Below are 20,192 nucleotides of genomic sequence, written 5' to 3' on the forward strand. Positions count from 1 at the left end.
AGGAGCTGGCAGTTCTCAATTCCAAATATTTATGTGAGTTTGCGGGCTGCCTATAAAGTTCAGCGCCGAGGATCAGCACTGATTATTTTTGGAACCAAGCTGAGCATCAGGTCTGGAGGTTCATAAGAACGTGGAGAAGCCCACGATTAGGGTTTTGCGGGGCCCCAGCTGAGCGCATCCAGCATGCTGGGGACCCTGCAGACAGGTAGGTAAAGACGGAGCAGGTTTCACCAAAGAGAAAACCTGGAGAAGCCCCCTCCTCCCCTCCCCCAGCCCCTCTCTCAGCCACTGTGCCTGGATGCCGCTCACTTCCCCACATCCGACCACCCTTTCTGAATCACAGCACGTGATTCAGTCACACCTGATGTGACCTGGTCCCCATAGCAGGTAGGGCTGCCGTCACCCCATTTTATGGACCAGGAGAGTGAGGCACAAGGTGACCAAAGTCACACTCAGCCAATCAACGATGAGCGATCAAAGCGCTCAGGTTCTTTCCACACTTGAAATCCATTCATTTTACCTAATGGGGCAATCGAATGACCCCAGAACTGTCTGCAAAAGGGCTGGACACCGGGGCAGCATCCAGACAGGGGGAGACCACCCCCTGAGGCACTGCCGTGACCGTCCCCGGGAGGATGGCGGCCCCCCAGCCTCTGTCTGGGTCCCCTCGTGCATTCCAGGACAAGCCCTCTGTCCTCGGGCAGCAGAGACGCGTGCTACAGCCTGACGCTCCTTGCTGCTCCTTCTGAGGCAGAGAGAGCAGGGCCCAGAAAGCAGGACACTGCTCCGGCGGGGGAGCCCGAACAGGCTGGGGGGTCAAAGCGCCTCCTGCCATCTCTGGGGCTCCCACCCCGGGTTCCCACCTGCCAGGGTGGGCAGGGAAGATCATCGTTCCTGTGCACCCATCCGTAGCCACACAACAACCCAAGAGCCCAAGTCCACGCTCCCCCCCCCGCCCGGGGACCCTCCTCACCAGGACCACATGGGCTCTGGGGGGGCCTCAGGGGTTCTAAGCGTGGAGCTACGTGTCTCCTGCATGATGAAGCCTTGAGTCTGGGGGTGGAGGAAGGGGGCGCGTCCCATCACTGGGTCACTCCACAAACTCATGCTTCCCCTCAGCCTCATCAGTGACCACGGAGATGAGGCTGACCTCCCTGCCTCAAGAGCTGGTCGAAGGAGTGGAGCAATAGCCCTCCAGAAGGTAAACCTTTCAGGGAGAGAGGCCGCCATGCTTCCTCGCAAGGGAGAGAGACCGATCCAGAGGAAGACGGGGTCCGGACGGCACCTCCGGGGAGCAGGCACGGGAAGGAAGGCCCTTCACAGCCCTCACCGGTACAGTCGCCGCTGGCCTGGGCCAGCCATGAGGATGGGGCCCCTGCCTGCCTGTGCTCATCTGGCTCCCAGGGGCCTGGTGCTGTGCCGGGCACACCTGCCAGAGGCTCAAATTACTCCTGGGCTAGAGGCAACACCAGGGTCAGGAGAGCCGGGAGCCTCCCGGGTCAAGGAGGAGGCCAGTCCCACCTGGGCAGGTACGGAGGGAGGGCAGGGAGCTCAGGGCTGCACAGGAGCGGGGGCTCCACCCTGCAGGCAAAGGGCGCTGACCGTCCACGTCCCACAGAGGGAAGCCACAAGGAGCGGGGACTTCAGTTTGAGGGTGAAGAGCCAGCACCTGGGCTGCCTCGTCCGCCCTTCAGCGGGGAAGGTGACGGGGTAGGAAGGGGGAGTGGGCAGGCCAGTGATGCTGGGGGGCTGGGAGGAGGGATGCTGGTCAGCCGATGAGAGAGGAGACCCTGGGGGTCGGCCAGGCTGGCTCAGGGAAGAAGGAAGCAGGGTCTCCAACAACATCCTCTGAGGAGGGAGAGGCAGGGATTGAGCTCCTGGCCACACCCTCCCGGCCATGCCTCCAACAGAGCACAGGTTCCAGGAGAGACGCTGCCCTCAGATACCTGTACCTGCGCCCCCAGCCCCAGGGCTCCCGGCACCCACCTCACAGGGCTTCCAGCTACAAAATGCATGCCGGATTGACCTCGGCAAGGAAGCAAGTCCAGCACTGGAGCCATCAGGCCACTCGGGGCAATTAACGCAACTCAACACTCACCTTCTCAAAAGAGATGGACTGAGTGGTCCGAGCTGAGAAGGCTCCCACCAAGCCACCTTCCAGATGGAGTTGAACCTGATTCCAGAATCCCCTGAGGGCCCCTGCCCCAGAGAATAACAATTATGATTGCCATAGTAACCCTAATAGCTAATAACTACTGAGGGCGCACGGGAGCTGGCCCCGTGCTAAGCACTTTACAGCCTCACCTCTTTGCATCCTCAGGTGTGTCTAAGCGGCGGCACTACGATTACCCCCCCACACCCCAACAGGTGGGGAAACTGAGGCCAGAGGGGTGGCTCACTTGTCCGAGGCTGCAGAGCTGGGAGTGGAGCCAGGAATGTGAGCAGAGCCAGAACAGGTGGGAGGGGCCTGCTGTGCCCTGGGATTCCAGGCCGGGGAGGCTGGGCGGGCAGCCCCCAGGGCCCCCAGGCTCGCGGCTGGGATTCCTCCAGCAGCTCTCTCAGCTGTTCACAGCAAACCGAGGAGGGGGGACGACAGGGAAGGAGGCCGGGAGCTCAGTGTGTCCTCTGTCCAGGGGTGCCTGAGACAGCGGGTCTGCTCAGAGGCCAGCACTGGACACGGCTGCTGAGGGGACAACACATCACGCCACACGTGCCACGGTGCTGTGACCTTCCTGAGTGTCCACTAGGGACCAAGCTGGCCTTAGGTACTACGGGCAGGCAGCAGCAGCACGAGGCCCACCTGTCCTCTTCACACCTACAAAGAGTGGGCAGGGGACACTTGAACCAAATGTGTCCCTTGGTGTCCCTCACCACTCACAGATCAGAACGCATTCCTAACTGGGCACCCCCATCTGCATCACCACCCTACTTTGCTGACACCAGCTAGGGAAGTCCGGAAAAACCCTAACCTAGGCAAGTCCGGAAAAACCCTAACCCTCTCCAGTTCCCCACTGAAAACACAACATCCCCTGAGACCCCAGCCATCCAGAGACCTTAAACCTTACTTCAGTAAGATCAGACTAGTGATTAAACCCCCAGAGTTTCTGGAAAACTCTCCCCTCACAGGTCCAAAGTCCCTAACACGACCCTCTAGGCATCCAGGGCTGGGGGGCAGTGTGTGGGGTAGGGTCCCACCTTCAGCCACCTTCCATCCTGGCAGGACGGGGCACTGGGTACCTAGACAAGAAGCTCCAGAGAGGCCGGTGATGTTAAGACACAGGAGCCCAGGGGGAGAAAGGCTGGCCTGGCAGGTGCTCTGAGGGCATCTTCTTGGATCCTCACGGGTGGAGCAGAGCAAGGGGGCTGCCTGAAGCCCAGCGCCCACCTTGCAGCCCGACCTGCCTGGATCCTGGAGCAGATCCCGCTTCATCCTCCAAATCAGTTATTCCCAGCCCGGGTCCACAGTCCAAGGGGCCACGCGGTGTGCTGGCCCCAAGAGGCACTTTCACGGCTGAAAAGCCAAATGGAAACTCCCCGGTGAGAGGTTGATGGAAACCCTGCAAGCCCCAGCAGCCCGGCTTGGCGATCATGAGTGTCTGGGATCAATAAGCAGAAAAGGTTACTACTTAACAAATGTAATTTCCTTGGAAGGATAAACTCTTTCAAAGTAAAGGGGAAATTTTTAAAAAGCTAGACCTGGTAGCCAAAAGCATGGGAACTGCTCTTTGGCTCTGAGCAATCCTCTGTACATCTTGAACCGTTCACTGCTCAAGTGCCTTCTGAAAGGAGGTGCGGGGCGGGCTGCCTCGAGGGCAGCAGATCACCGCCTGCACCATGGTGACCAGGACCACGCTCTCCGGGCAGGGGCGCACGCACGGGTCCCCCAGACCGCCCCCCAGCCCCGCCCCGGCAGAGCTAGACAGCCAGCATCTGTGAGCTGACACTCCACTTGCAGAGAACTCTGCCAGCACAGACCACCCCCCCGGCGGCACCCGGAGCAGGCGGTCAGCAGTTCGTGGGTTCTGGGCAGCCTAAGAGCTGCAGCTGGGAACCAGGCAAGGACCCAGGCTGCGGTGGCCACGACCGGCGTAATGAGCCTCTTGAAAGAGAGGGCAGCAGCGGGAGGCCCACGGCGGCCGGGCTCGGGAGCCGCTCTCCCACGATACAGCACGGGCCCCGGGATTCAACCAGGGCTGAGCAAACTCATGCAGAGACCCGAGCAGTGACAACGCGACTGGAACAAGCTTCAGATGCTCAAGGGCGCGACCCTGAAGGGGCAATGTTCTCGTAAAAAAAAATTTTTTTTTTGGATGCGCTGCGCGGCTTGCAGGATCTTAGTTCCCCGACCAGGGATCGAACCCGTGCCCCCTGCAGTGGAAGCACAGAGTCTTAACCACTGGACCGCCAGGGAAGTCCCAGGGCAATGCCCTCTTAATGCTTAAACTCCTGAAAGCTCATTAACAATATCCTCACTCAGCTACCTACTCTGTAGTTGTAACTCAAAAGCACAGAAACTTTCTTTTTTAGCATAAAAATTCTTGTACCACTATTTCTACTTTTTTTTGCCTGACTGAAGACATTCTACAGTTTTTTGAAAGATGATAAAAATGACGGGTGAAGGATGCAGGCGCCAGGCCCCACTGTGACATCTCAGTCCGGGCTGTGGAAGGTGGGGAGGTATTACGTGGACCCAGGACATCGCGGTCCAGTGCGTTTAGGATGCACTGGGTTTCCCGAAGTAAAATAAAGGCCAGCTTTATTTGTTGCAGGCCATCTTAGAATCCAGACCCCGGAAATATGGGCTCTAGAGGGGGGAGGGGGGGGGTCCCACACTTGGCCCCAGAAGCCTCTTGTCATGTAGCAGGACAGCTGTTTCACAATCTGGGAAACAAAGCCAGGCTGGAGTTTGGGATGCACACGGGAGCTCGCGACGCTGTAGATTTAGGGGCCAGAGGAAGTGAGGATGGGAAAGATCCGCTCCCTGGACAGACAAGGCCTCGGGAATCCTCCGGGCAGCTACGCTGAGTGTCCACTGCACACCAGACACCAGGCCAGAGGCAGAAGGACGAAGATGAAGGTGATCTGTCCCCCAGGCCCTCTCAGGCTGGGTGGACCATGAAAGGTTCTGGACTCCGAGGAGATGGATCTGCCTGGAAAAGCGCTCACCCCGGAGAGCAGAGGCACATCCTCAGTGGCAGCATGGAATACTGGGCCAAAAAGTTCCAACTCTGGACACCACGAAACCAGTGTAGTTTTTCTTAGAAAGGGAAGGATATGATGAAACTAGTTTTCGAAAAATTAATCTGGCCAGAGTGAAAGCTAAACGGGCAAGGGGAAGGTTCTAGAAAGCAGAGACCAACTAGAAGCTGATGTAATCCTCTACCTGGAATCTAGTCCTCCATGGGGTACTGTGGAGGCCCCGGGGGGAAGCCTCAGAGCCCAGGGGTCTGGGTGCGGGAGGGAACGGAGACAGGCCTGAATCTGGACAGCAGAGGAAGGACGGTCATCAAAGTGCTCCCCGCTTCCAGCCTGAGTAAAGAGGAATCCAGCGGGGCCAAGACGGGCTCCTGTCGCACCCCGGTTCCCCGCATTCACTCTCCTTTGGGGAACCAAGCTCACTCTGGGGAAAGTTCAGAGAAATGGCCTCCCCCACAAAGGCCAGCCAGAGAACACACCTTGACCTGCAACCAGCTTGCGGGGAGGACATCCCCTCAGCTCCCATCGTGGACAACGCCTGCTCCTTCCAGGGCGGAGTCCCAGGTGGCAGCTGTCCGCACGTGGCAACTCTGGAAAGCACCCAGGCCCCCGGGGCTCAAGTGTCCGGGCCGGGGCCACGCACTCAGGTGGCCTTTAATGCCCATTGAGCAATTTCCTGAGAGTTTTGGGGACCTACCTAGGCAGGTACCACCTCCCCATCTGGGTTAATAGAGGGTACAGCCCAGGGAAGAAATTAAGGTTGCTCACATTTTGTTCTGGAATGAACGAGGGGAGGGGAGCAATCATTCACGCAGTAATTATATTTGCCTCCGGGCGAGCGCTGGGATTAGTTGCACTAGAGCCTGTTTCCTGAGCAGACACTGCCGTGAGCCAGGCAGCAGGAGAATCCCAGGCAATCCAGCGTACACACTGCCTCTGAAGCACGCCACGTGCTAAGAGGAACCAAAAATGTGAAGACCAGCTCCGTTGCGGCCACAGGTGGATTTCCTTCCACAGCCAGAGACCAGCCTGCTTGGTCAGAGGCCACTTCTAAAGTCCAGCCCTCCGACACCTGTTGAATGTCACCATTTTCTGTCCCCGGATCAAAGGATAGAACCTCATAGGCTGATTCTGAAGTTTATCCCAAAAGAATAAATGCACAAGAAGAGTCAACACAATTTTTTGAAAAGAGCAATGGAGGGGTAATTGCACAGTCGATCTCAAAATATACTATGATGCTATGGAAATTAAAACAGCAGCAGGCTGGCACAGAAAGACAGCCACAGGTCAAGAGAGCAGGACAAAAGTTTCCAGAATAAGGAGCCAAGCACCTGCGGACACTGCAAGTGAAAGAGTGCCATTTTAAATGAATGAGGATAGGATAGGCCACGCCATCAACTCCCTAACCACTTACTGGGGGGACAGTTCAGATCCCTACCTCATACCATATTCCCCCTCCCCACCAAAAACCAGAATAATGTCTGAATATAAAACAACAAAATAATAACAGTCTTGGAAGAAAATAAAGGAAGATGTATTTATAGTCTCGGAGTAGAGAAACAAGGCATAGAACCCAGAACCCATAAGAGAAAAGACTGAGTTTTGTTACATGAAACTTTCTAATATCTTTGCCATAATAAACCACCAAAAACAAGGATGAAGGACTAGCTACAGATCAGAAGAAAAATCTGGAACAAATATAATAAAGAATTAACGTCCACACCAAATAAAAAGTTCCTACAAATCAATAAGAAAAAGGTAAGTAACTCAACAGGAAAATGGGCCAAGGATAAGAGTAGGCAATTTGCACATAAGCCAGTAATGAAGGGAAGTGCACCCAAAATGTGTTATAATTTTTAACCAAATTGATTTTTAAAATAGAATCTGGTGATTCCCAGCACCGAAAGGAGAAGGAAAAGCATGTACCCTCAGAGATGCCTGGTAGGGTATAAATTGGTGCAGCCTTTTTGGAGGAATTTGTCAGTATCTTTAAAATTGTATAAATGGGACTTCCCTGGTGGCACAGTGGTTAAGAATCCGCCTGCCAATGCAGGGGACACGGGTTTGAGCCCTGGTCCAGGAAGATCCCACATGCCGCAGAGCAACTAAGCCCATGCGCCACAACTACTGAACCTGCGCTCTAGAGCCCGCGTGCCACAATTACTGAAGCCCATGCGCCTAGAGCCCGTGCTCCGCAACAAGAGAAGCCACCGCAATGAGAAGCCCACGCACCACAACCAAGAGTAGGCCCCACTCGCCGCAACTAGAGAAAGCCCACACGCAGCAACGAAGACCCAACGCAGCCAAAAAACAAACAAATAAATAAATAAAAGAACACATGATCTTAACTCATTTAAAAAAATATTGTATAAATGGACATACTCTTTGACAAGGAAGGTATCCTACAAAAATGCTTGTGTATGCACATGCACAGGTGCATATGCAATGTTATTCACTGTGTCATGCCCTGTAATAGCAATAAAGCCTGGAAAAACTTAAGTGCTCCACAACCGGGTAAAAGCCATGAAATACAGTGTGCCCGTACTACAAAATACTACTTAGTTTTTAAAAAGGAACAAAAATCTAAAAATAAAGATACAGAAAATGTTTGTGATACATTAGCAAGTGAAAAAGAGAGGCTACAGAATGATAGGATCTATGTAAAAAATATGAGTACACGTTCAAAACAAAAATAACACACTAAACTATGTGTTGAAGGTGTGGTCATCTCTGACCAGGACACTGGTCTTCCCAGAAAAAGGTACCATGCAGTTAAGTGTTTAAGCTGTTTATATGTATTCATGCAGGTCTTGCATTTTAAAATATACATATTTGTAAAAGAAAGTGGCCAACAAGCACGTGTGAAGATGCTCAACATCATAAGCCACCAGGAAACCGCCCGTCAAAACCACCGTGTGGTAACACTTCACACCTACTAGGATGGTGAGGGCCAAACAGAGGGAACGTGGCCAGGGCTGCCCAGGACGGGGAGAAACTGGAACCCTCGGGTGTCGCTGATGGGGATGTAAAATGGTGCCGCTGCTCTGGAAGACAGTTTCACGTTCCTCAAAAATTAAATACAGAATGGCCAGATGATCCAGCGATTTCACTTTTCTGGGTATATCCCCCGAAAGTGAAAGCAGGGACTCATACAGATTCTTGCACACCCGTGTTCACAGTGGCATTATTCACAACAGCCAAAGGTGGAAACAACCCAAGTGTCCATCAACAGGCGGATGGATAAACAAAGTATTAAAATAAGCCACACACAAAAGGATAAACATCATGTGATTCCACAAATATGAGATACCTAGAAAAGACAAATTCACAGACACAGAAGAGTAGAATAGAGGTTACCAGGGGCTGGGGGTAGAGTGAGAAATGGGGAGTGACTGCTTAATGGATACGGTTTCTGTTTGGGGTGATAAAAACTTTTTTTGGAAACACGTGGTGGTGACAGTCGCACAACATTGTGACTGTAATTAATGCCGCCCTTAAATTGTATACTTAAGGGTGGGAAAAAAGCAGGCCAGGATGGCAGAGCTGGGGGCTGCCACAGCCTCAGGAGGCCACACTCCAGACCTGAGCGTGCAGGGTCCCAGAGGGGTAAGGGTGGAGCCGCTGGGCCTTCGGGGAAGCCACACGGCCCAGGCCCAGCAGAGGAAGGGCAGTGGGGCCCGGGGGTGGCAGATGAGGCACCTCCTGGCTTCAGTTTAACCACTAGAAAAACTACATGCAGGCAAACTGAAAGCACCGAAAAAATCTACATTGAATCAAATACCAACCAAGAAAGTAAATAAGAAAATACCCAGAAAGCACAGTATCTCCCAGCCCTGCAAAAGGGCTCACAGGCGACGTCACCAGGACAACTTCCCAGGGTCCTGGGCAAGAGAGATCCTGAGGCAGGGGGACAGAGGACAGCGGACATGTGACCCTGGGCACAGATACGATCAGACCCTGAGGTTCCAGCCCCAGGCAGCTGCCACCACTGCTGGAGCCTGAGGCCAACACGCCCACAACACCTCTCCCCTCCTTCCAGCCCCCCACTGGAAGACGGTGTCTGGGACTCTGACCCTCGGACTCTTTTAAAAGGAAACGGCCGCCTAGGGCACGACTCCCCCTGCCACCAGGTCCTTCCCACAATGGCCCGCCTCAGCTTCCTCCTCACTGAACCCCAGCCAGCACCCTGCAAGGCACACGCCATCGTCCCCATTTTGTGGATGAGGAAACTGAGGCCAAGAGCTAGCAGACCACCACTTCCCGAGCTGAAGAGAAAGCAGAGAGCAGCCCGCAGCGGCGGGTGGGCCCAGGGGGCCGGCTCTTTGTGCCTCTGCCGCCCGCAGCTGTCAGCAGTGCTTGGACCCACACTGTCACCAGGATGCCCGCAGAGCAGAGAGGTCACTGCTTCCTGCACAAATGTGTCCCAGGCCCACAGGGGAAGGGGCTGCACGCGGCCCCCTGCTCCCGTCAGAGCCTCCCCATTCTGAGAGCATGGTAAGTGACCATCCCAGAGGCCTGCTAAACCGCAGATGTCCAGTTCCTCCCAGGGCTTCTGTAATAATGAACATGGCACTAAGTCCACCTCCCAGCACCCCTCCCCTGCCAGAGGCCAGCCCTGGGCCCTTAGCTTGTCCCCTGGCCCGGCTCTCCCGGCTCTGAAGCTAATTTGCTCACGTCCCCGGCCCAGCTTTAAACAGCCTCCGCTGTCCAAACCCCTCAAGGACAACCGGCTCCCAGCCCGTGCCCACTGGGAGAAGTACTCAAGCAAGGTCAACCCATCAGCAGGTGGACAGATGAGCAAACGTGCTCTCTCCACATGACGGAAGGCTGTTCAGCCATGAAAGGAGCGGAGCGCTGACACGTGCTACAGCGTGGACGCACCTCGAAAGCATCCCACTAAAAAAGAAGCCAGATGCAAAAGGCAGCACAGCCTATGATTCCCTGTATACGAAGTGTCCAAAACACGCGATTCCATAGAGACCCCAATTCATGGGGTCGGCGGATGGGAAGTTGTTGAAGTTATGGTTTAATGGGTACAGGGTTTTATTCTGGGGTGATGGAAATATTTTGTATCTTGATAGAAGGGGTACATGCACAGCGTTGTGAATGTACTAAGTGCCACTGAATGGTATACTTTAAAATGGTTTATTTTATGTTACGTGATTTTCACCTCAATGTAAAAAAAAAAAAAAAAAAAAGATCAATTCAACACCTTTCCCCTGCGTTTCCTATCCCCCTCCTCCAACTAAAGTCTCTGGAAGCTTCCATCGCTTTCTGGACCATATCCAGACTCTGCAGCGCGATCCAGCCTCTTTCAGCAGAGACCCGCCGGTTCCTGAGGACAGGGCTCTGGGACTGAGCCCACCTCTCCCAGAGCTGCACAGTCAGCTTCTGTTTGCCTTCCTGTCAACCGGACACCCCGACAGCAAAGGCCCGGGCCTCCTCTGCCATTCTGTCCCATTCTCTCCCCAGGGCTTCACCAGGCACCAAGAGTAGCAGCAACAATAATAAGACATGATACAGGCACGCGTCAACTCACTGAACTATTGGGAGGAAGTATCGTTATACCCATTTTACAGAAGAGAAAACTAAGGTACACAAAGATGGAGTCAGCTGCCCAAGCTCCCCCCACAAGCAAGGCTCTGCCCACACTGTTAACCACCACAAGAACCCTCACCCAGTGTTGCAGCGATAAACAAGTCAGACAGCGGGCTAGAGGTCCAAGGTCCCACACAGAAGAAAAATCCGGACTGTGTGATAATAGCTTCTAGACCTTCCAGGCAGAAAGATCAAGGACCCCATTACACAACAGGCACTGCAGCTCTGCCACCACCGGTCCCTCACCCGGGCCAGGAATGGTGCTAAGGGTTTCCCAGGCAGCATTTAACATTCCGGACCATGCTGGCTGGGGGTTGGGGGGACCAGGTGAGGACACAGAATACAAAGAAGCTAAGTAAGTTGTCCGAAGTCAAACAGGTACTGAGCCTCTAGACCCAAGTGGTCTGACCCCAAAGCCCCCGCCCTCAGCCCTGGCAAGCCCAAGCTGCAGGGTAGGAAGCCACGCTGAGTCCTCACCTAACTGCACACACCCCCATCCCGTGTGCAAATTCTGCTAAATGCCTGAGCGGTGACACAGTGCAGCTGAAATTAAACGGGTTCCAAATACGACGGGATCTCCACAGCAAATGCTGGATCATGTGGGTGCACTGGGTAAATTCTTGGAACTGAACGGGAGGGTTCAAGGCACGTGGGCCCTGCTTTGGGAAGCAGAGGGTCCTTTAGGGGAACTCTCAGTGGACTCTCCGCAGCGATTAGTTAACTCAATACCCACCTGCTGGGCCCTCCCCGTGGGCCAGGCAGTGAGCATCTGCAGTAACCACCCAGGGGGCAGTCCTGGAGCAAGTTCTGTGGGGCTAAAAGGGAGAGGCCTGGGCCGTGGGGCTGGGGCAGGCCATTCCCAGCACAGGGACCACTAGAACAAAGGCATTTCCGTGGGCTCACCGCTTCAAATTGCAACAGGAAGCAATCAGGGAAAATAATTGGCTACCAACTTACTGGCTCCACTCCGGACTGTGGCATAAATCTAACACAGAAATCAGGGACATGACATGTCAAGAACAGTCAAAAGAGCTCTGCAGAAAGATCCCTCCTTTCCGTCCCATTTTAGGACCAGATTACCACATTAGCCGGTGCTCTAAAAACCTCGCGTTGACATGCTTTCTAATGTTAAAATAATCGAGTCTATTTTTGCCTCCTACACAACTGAACTCCACAGATGTGATTCCTTCTCCTTGGGGGCTCGAACCGCAGGACAGGCACTCGAGTCCAGCAACATCACCCCAAAGGTCCAGGAAATCCAAAACTGCAACACAGTGAAAAGCAACGCAGCCGGCTGAGAAACCCCACCTTTAAAACAAACATCTTCCCCAAAAAAACCCTTTTGCCTCCGTGATCCAGGCATTTCCGGAAAGAGAAGGAGAAGCGTTGGCCTGAACTACCCAGATACTGTCATTGTTTTGTCGTCACCTTGTTTTGCTAGTATCAGACAGGGCCAAGAATGTAAACACGCTCCTGAGACAGGCAAATTTGGGGTGAAACCGCCAAGAGTCTCCGGGCTTGGGCTGGGAGGCAAGAGGACTTGAGGAAACTACCCCCTCTCCGCCCCCCAAACCTCAATGGAGGGGCCGCAGCGCTGGGAATGTGACCACAGAGCTAGGCCAGGACACCTCCCTGCAGTGTCCACACTGGAAATATTCAGGGAGACAGCTGTTTGTCTTAAAGAGGCCCAGACAAAGGGACCCGAGCCGCCCCCCACCCACCCGCGACTGCCACCGGCAGAACAGCAGCCTGGAGAGCACCGGACTCGCAGTGCCGTGTCCACTTGGCCAGCCACACTCCAGAAAAACAGAACACTCACGTCGGAAGAGAATGATTTAGGTAGCGAGAGGCTTGCTTCAAAAACCACATGGCAATCTCCAAATTAAAAGAACATGTGTAGCTTTTCACAAGGCGCTTCGTTTCCTGAGTCCTCCTGACCTCAACTCCACCCCTTGGGACACACCAAAAGTTGGAGAGAAAGGTCTCCAGTCCCCGATCTCTCAAAGGGTGGGTGTCCAGCTGAGGCCCCACGCCGCGCGCTGGGACCACGTCACCCCGAGGCGGCCCCACGCAGCCGGCCCCCGGGGTGGACACCGGCCGGGTGTCACTGTTTGGGGCCCCAGCGGCCAGACGGGTCGTCCAGGCACCTGGCAGGTGTCAGTCCGTTTGGAAACCGACAGCAACGCAGATGAAAGGGGTAGCGCCACAGGCCAGGCCGCCCGGCGCCCGGTTCAGAACTTTCTCTGCAATTTAAATCAGTTCCCGGAGCTCGCAGGCCGGCCGCGCGGCCATCGGAAACAGGGTCGGGAAGGAGTTCCCGACACTGGGCGGCAAGGCCTGCCTCCGGGCCGAAAGTCCCCGCTCCGTGTCTGCCCGCGGGCCGGGGTCCCCCCGGTCCCAGCACGGCCTCGGCCGGCGGGCTTCGGGCGGGCGCACTTCGGAGCGCGCCCCGGGGGCCGGGCAGGTGAGGACCCGCCCGCGCCGCACCTGGCGGGGTCGACACCGCCCGCGCGCCCTCCTCGCCGGCCCGGGACGCGGGACGGGACCCGGCTTCCCCGGGAGGGGCTCGGGCGGGCGAGACAAAGGGCCCGCGCGCAGCCCCCGGGCGGCGGGCGCGGCGGGGGGGCGGCGAGAACCCGCGGCGCGCGCCCCAACTCGCCCCCAACTTCCAAAGTCGCTTCCGAGGCGGCGCCACGCACTTGGCCGCGGGGCGGCCGAGCCGCCCGGGCGCCCGGGCCATTGTCCCTCCGGCCCGCGCCCACCTACCCGCGGCGGGGGCCAGGCTGCAGCAGAGCGCGAGCAGCAGCAGCAGCGGCGGCGGCGGAGGCCGGGGCGGCGCCGCCTCCATGTTGTCCGGAGCCGGACGGGCCCGCGCCGCGCTCACTTGGGCTCCATGGCGCGGCGGCCGCGGCTCCTCGCGCGGCTCCGGGCGCCTGCCGCCTCCCCCCTCGGGCGCCGCGGACCAGGACGACGGGGGAGGAGGCAGGAGGCGCGGGAGCGGAAGCCGCGCCGCGTCTCCGCCCCCCGCCGCCGCCGCCGCCGCCGCCGCCCTCCCGCGCCCCACGCGCCGGCCGCGCCCTCCAGCGGGCGCCCCCCGGAGCCGGCCCGCGGCGAGGCGGCCGCCGCGCGAGGTCCCCGCGGCTCTGCCCGGGCCCCCGGCCCCCTGGGGCCGGCCGCCGGGGCTCCGCGGGGGCGCGGGGTCGGGCGCCGGGTTTGCACCCCGCGGGGCTCGGGGGCTGATCAAGTCCCGGAAGCAGGTGTGTTACCTGTAGAGCTGCCGGGACGGGGCTTGACCGTTGGGGAAACTGAGGCACGGGGGCGGGGCGTGCGAAGGGGGTTGCCCGAGAGCACACGGTGAGGCAGTTTCTGGGCTGGAAGCCAGGGGCCCCGAGCCAGGTGCGCGCGCTTTCCCGCGACCGCAGCCACCCCGGCAGCGTCCCGCCGGGGGCGGCCCCGCGACACCTGTTCTCACTGGGGAGGGCACAGGAGGGCGACCGCGAGTCGGTGCAGGGCAGGGACAGAGGCGGGTGATGGAGAGTCAGGTGGGGGCTGCACGGGCTGGGAAGTGGGGCGGGGCGGGGTGGGGGGTTGAGGTTTTATTTTTAAACTAAATGTGTACCCTAGACGTTAATTATGGTACTCGAAGACCGACCGGTAGACACGCTGTTCTTCCAAATATGCTTGTAGGCGGCCTCTAGGGTGGCAGACCTCACCTTTGATCGTTCAACAAGCAGGCACTGAGTCCGGCCACCCCCGACCCATTCCCCCCCCCCGCCCCCCGCCGTGCCCACCTGAGCATCAAGCTCAGCCACTGAACCCTCAGGGCACGGGAAGGCCTGGGAAGGGGCAGCACAAGCTCTGGAACCCATAGGCCCAAGTTCAAACTCTGGTTCTGCGGCTTCCTAGAACTAGGTGTGCCCTTGGGTAGGTCCAAATATAACCTCTCTGGGCAGACTTTCCTCCCTTACAAAACAGTGAGAACAATGCTTACCTTGCAGGTGCTGAGACAACTATAGGCAACTCACATGAACAAGCCGGTACTACATGGATGTAGGCATTCTTCACGTGTTTGTGACAACTTTACAAAGCAAGTGGTCAGGCAGAATGTCTCTGTCCCATAGGGTTTATATTGTAGGGAAAGAGACAAACAAAAACAAGAAGATAGATAAATTTAAAACCAAAACAAACAAACCAAAACACCATTAACAGACCGAGGAAGGCCCCCAAAAATGAAGCGTGTTGGGCTGCAATGTCTGGGGAAATTCTGACTTAGGGGGGTAGGGACGTGTGAGCTACCACCAAGGAGTGGCACGGCCAGATAGAGCAGTAGGAGAAGCCAGCTGGGGCTGGTGCGTATCAGACCTGGAAAAGGAGTCAAGAATTTATCCCAAGTCAATGGGAAGCCATTTAGGGGTTTATGTAGCAAAATCCTTTCTGATTCCTTTCTCACACCCTATGCCCAACCACAGCTGCACATCCCATTGGCTCTACTTTCAAAATAGTGGCAGACTCTTCACACTTCTTATACCTCCAATATCACCACCCCGGTTTGGGTCACATCTCACCCCAGTGGGTCTCCCACTTCCAGCTTTGACCCCCTTCAACCTAAACTCACAGCAGCCAGAGTGAGTCTGTCAAAACAAGTCAGCTCACGTCCCTACTCTGCTCAAGAACCTGCTATGGCTCCCATACCAGTTAGAATATAACCCAAAAGGCGTTATGGCACCTACAGGGCCTGATCTGGCTACATCTCTCCCTTTGTCTCCCCAACCTCCTTATGCACTCTTCTTCCTCTCCCTCACCCGGCTCTGGCCACAGTGGCCTTCTTGCTGGTCCTTATGCACACAGCACGCACTCCTGCCCCAGGGCCTTTGCACTTGCTGGTCTCTGTGCTGGAACTCTTTTACCACAGTTACCCACATGGTTTACTCCATTACGTCTTCAGCTCCTCAGCCAGACCTTCCCTGACCCGCTTTGGAGATTGCAAACCACACCCCCTCCACTGCCCATCCTTGCCAGCACTTCCGGCTCCATTTCTCTGCTTCACTTTTCTCCTTTGCACTGACCAACATCTGACATACTAGTGTTTACCTATCTTTCTTCCTTCCACAAGAACAAACTTTCACTTGTTTTGTTGCACGTGTGTCCCCCAAGCCTATACCAGGGCCTGGCACATAGTAGGTACTCAATAAGTGCTTGTTGAATGACCGAATGAACTGGAAAGTCCCGATTTATATTTATGAAAGGAGCACTCTGGCTTCTGAGTGGGGACAGGACTGTCAGGAGGGAAGAGAGGATGCTGGGGACTGGTCAGCAGGTGGGTACCATGGTAGCACCCAGGAGAGATGGCAGCTTGGATGGGCAGCGGTGCGGGGATCATGAATGGCAAGAAGGCACTGGATTCAGGATGCTTTAGGAAGGGCTAATGGGACTCGCTAAGGGCACTGGCTGTGGGGATGAGGGGAAGGGGGCCCAGGTTGGCCCACCACAGGGGCTCTGCTAGGGGACCTTTATTACAACAGCTGGTCCAAAGTTCAAGTCAAGGTTCTAAATCTGAGAAAGGATATGGAGGAGATGAAGACCCTGTGCTCAGTTATGCAAAAGATTAAAAGGAAAATGAACCAAGAATATAAACTGACAGACATTGAGATTCTTTTTTTTTTTTCAATTTTTGAACATCTTTATTGTACATAGTCACTAGTTCTACTACAACCCAGTTAATTTCAGAAAGAAGTAACTACCCTTGGATTTACATTTTTTTTAATCTTTTAAAAATATTTTACTTTTGTACAATTTTTCAAGGTTATTTTCCATGTACAGTTATTACATGGGATTCTTTATTCTCAAAGAGGGAGATAGAAAGCTTGAGTCTCAGAATGGGAGAATTCAGTAAATACGGAAGAGGTCATTTAAGTCAGGGAATGGCAGCTCTGGCAGCATCTCCTGGGGTGCCCCGGGGTTTCCTGTGGGAGGTCAGCTGTGCAGGGGCCACCAGAGATGCCCTGAGAGGGAAAGGACTGTGCCCCGGGTCTCAAGGCATCAGAGCGATAGCCCAAGTTGCCTGACTCTGATCAGAGCTTTGAGAAAAGCTGTTTGCAAAGAACAATGAGATTGAATCACTATTTGATTCTGCAGAATTCTAACCTCACAAGGGCAGTAGTTTTTAGACTCTTCACTAATGTAAGGAGCAACCGGAGAACGTGCTAAGCTTCCACTTCCCCAGAAGGCTGCCTGTCACAGATCATCATGCTACCAAACTTTTCTTAGGCCTTGCGTTTGGAAGTGTTCACTCTCAGTTCATTGCTCAGACGTGAGTTCCATCACAATGAAGCAAGGGGGGGCTCAGCACCTGTCGGATCTAATTGTTTCTGGGGACAGGGGCTCAATTGGGGTCCATTTAGGGCCCATCACAGGTTGACGTCTCAGCCCCATGACACTTGGGGAAAAGTTCCTGTTTGGTTTCCCTCCCAAGCTGGAACATGCTGACTCTGGTGTGTTATTCTGGGCACGCGAGCCCTCCCGCCGGCAGTCCTGGCCGCTGTGGTCAGAGGTGCGCCCTGAGCTCCAGCATTTCCGGGCTCTCTGAGCCTCAGGCATCCTCCCGAGGGCAGCTCAGTGGAGGCGCGCAGTGGGAATGTCCACTGACTGGCCATCCTTCAGATCCCCACAGGCCTCTCCCTGCAGTGGCACCAGAGCCCAGCATCTGGCACCAGGAGCAGGCAAGGAAGGGCTGCCATTGGTGTGCAGTGGTGGGCAGTGCAAAGGCTTAGTGGGTAGTGTCCATGGTTTCTACGGAGACAGCTGGGGTGTGAAGGACACAGGTGAACTTCATTTCTGTGAGCCTCAGTTTCCTCATTCATAAAATGGGAATGATACGGAATTCCCTGGCGGTCCAGTGGTTAGGACTCCGGGCTTTCACTGCCCAGGGCCTGGGTTCAACCCCTTGTCAGGGAACTAATATCCCGCAAAGCCGCGTGGCAAGGCCAAAAAAAAAAAAAAAGGAAGGAATGATGATATTGGCCCAACTTCTTATCTCTCTGCTGATGCGAACCTCAAATAGGAGAAGACTTGCAAAAGTATTCTTTATACTTTAAAGCCCTGCATTAGTGTGAATTGTGATTCACATGGGCCCACAACAGGGCATGGGGATGGTTGCACTAGGCACCCCTCCGTGTAAGCGCCCCCCTGCTTGCTCTTCTCCCTGCAAGTAGTTGTCATCCATCCCTTGGTTTCTGTAGCCCGGAGCTTCAGCCCTCCCAAGGATTTGGCTTGCCTGTAACTCACATCCTGGGGAGAATGCCCTGACCAGTCACAGGAGTGTCTGGTCCACTTAGCAGTTTTATTTTCACTGCAGATGAAATAGTCGACATTCAAGTTTCATTTTCCTTTTTAAACACTTTAAAGTCACCTGTAGTAGGTTGAATAGTGGCCCCCAAAGAGATATTTCCACATCCTAGTCCCGGGAACCTATGAATGTTAACTGATTTGCGAAAAGGGTCTTTGCAGGTATAAGTAAGGATCTTAAGAGGAGGAGGTCAGGGAATTCCCTGGCGGCCCAGTGGTTAGGATTCTGCGCTTCCACGACAGGGAGCATGGGTTTGATCCCTGGTTGGGCAACTAAGATCCCACGTGCAGTGTGGCGTGGCCAAAAAAAAAAAGGAGGAGGAGGTCACCCTGGATTATCCAGGCGGACCCTAAATCCAATGACATTGTCTTACAACAGAAGAAGAGGAGAGGGCCATGCAAAGATGGAAGTAGAGAACAGAGGGATGCAGCCACAAGCCAAGGAATGCCTGGAGCCCCCAGAAGCTGGAAGAGGTGAGGAAGGGTCCTCCCCTAGAGCCTTTGGAGGGAGCTTGGCTCTGCCGACACCTTGATTTCAGACTTCCGGCCTCCAGATGGTGAGAGAGGACATTTCTGCTGTTTTAAGCCATCCAGTTGGTGGTGGTTTGTCACGGCAGCCACAGGAATCTAACACAGTCCTTAATCTTCACAAACCCATTTTTCAGGGAAGGAAACTGAGGTCAGAGAGGTAAGGGCTTGTCCAGGGTATCATCTCCAACTTATTTTATATGATAACGGCAAAGGCGAGTGGTCACAACAGAGTCCGTGTGGCCTGTGGAGCCTGAAGTATCTACCCACCAGCCCTTTGTAGAAGCGTTTGCGCACTCCTGCTCTAGCGGGGTGATACCTGTTCTAGAGAAAGTAAAGCAGGGCAAGAGGGGCAAGGGGTGAGGAAGCCTTCACTAGGAAGGTGACATTTGTGCAGAGACCCGGAAGAAGGGAAGGCCCGTGCAAAGCCCTGAGGCACAGTGAGGGGCCAGAGGGGCTGAGCAGGGACAGCCAAGGTCAGAGAGCAGCCGGCCAGCTCTGCGGGGTCTTGGGAGCTGCCTCCTCTGAGTGAGCTGGGGGACCATCAGAGGGCCAGGAGCAGAGGGACCATGGGACTTGATTTCCATGTTATAGACTCTCTGCTCCTATGTGGGAAAGAGACTGAAGGGGCAGGAGAGGGACCAAGGAGGCCGGCTGAGGGGCTGCCATTCACTGAGACGAAAGCGTTGGTGAATGGAAGGGTGTGGAGTCCCACCTTGAACCTGTCTAGCTGAGATTCTAGTAGACTTCCCAGTGGAGGAGTAGCGTGGGCAGGGACCGGGGTTTAGGGAAGAGGGCTGGGCTGGGCTTAGAAACGTGGGAGTCTTCAGTATTTAAGGCCATGGTCCCGGAGGAACGGTTATGAAGAAAGAGATTCAAGGGCTGAGCGTTTGGGGCCCCCCAAGCTCAGAGGTGAGGAAGACCAGAAGAGAGCAGCTCCCAGGAGCCAGGGAAGACAGTGAGTGGAGGGGAAGGGCCACGTGTGGTGCTGCCAGACGAGTGGGATGGGCATGGACACGTGTCCACTGGACCTCGTGGGCGGCCCGTCATCCTTGACCTTGAGGAGTTATTTGGAATTACGTGGTGGCTTGGAAACACCTGGCTTTTCCTGAGGGTCAGGTGTACCACATTCACTTAGTTGAGCACGCAGGACTCCACGGGGCAAGGCAGGAAGACCTTTCCCTGCACCTGGATGGATACCTGGGCCAGACAGGTGTGCGGCTGCCTTCTAGTCCCAGGAATGGCATCAGCTCAGGAGCTGCAGTTCCAGCTCTGGTTTAATGACGAAAACGAGAGTTTATTCCAAGTGACAGCTTCTCCCCTCCTCCAGCTCAGCTGGGCTGCAGGCAGGGGAGCCACCGTGGGGGAGGGCCAGCTCGGCCTCCCTCTCGTCCTCCAGGCTGGGGCTGGGGATGGAGGGAGGGCCGGAGGGGACCGGGACCCTGTAGGTTTGGGGGATTCTGAATGTTGATCTTTCTCTTTGAGGCTCTTTGTGGGACCTTAGATATTTCTCAGGTGGTGCCTGA

General features: G+C 55.4%; 1 protein-coding gene across 3 annotated transcripts in view; it reads right to left on the reverse strand.

The window, feature by feature from the left end:
* Positions 1–13,755, reverse strand: part of LRP5 (LDL receptor related protein 5) — a 108,952-nt gene extending 95,197 nt beyond the window's left edge. For all 3 annotated transcript variants that reach the window (XM_057552977.1, XM_057552976.1, XM_057552978.1), the window contains exon 1: positions 13,561–13,755. In XM_057552977.1, the coding sequence (XP_057408960.1) occupies positions 13,561–13,642 (82 nt within the window). In that variant the 5' untranslated portion in view covers positions 13,643–13,755. The remainder of the gene's footprint in view (positions 1–13,560) is intronic.
* Positions 13,756–20,192: the final 6,437 nt, after the last annotated feature.

The sequence above is a fragment of the Balaenoptera acutorostrata genome, chromosome 9, assembly GCF_949987535.1.
Source record: "Balaenoptera acutorostrata chromosome 9, mBalAcu1.1, whole genome shotgun sequence".
NCBI lineage: Eukaryota > Metazoa > Chordata > Mammalia > Artiodactyla > Balaenopteridae > Balaenoptera > Balaenoptera acutorostrata.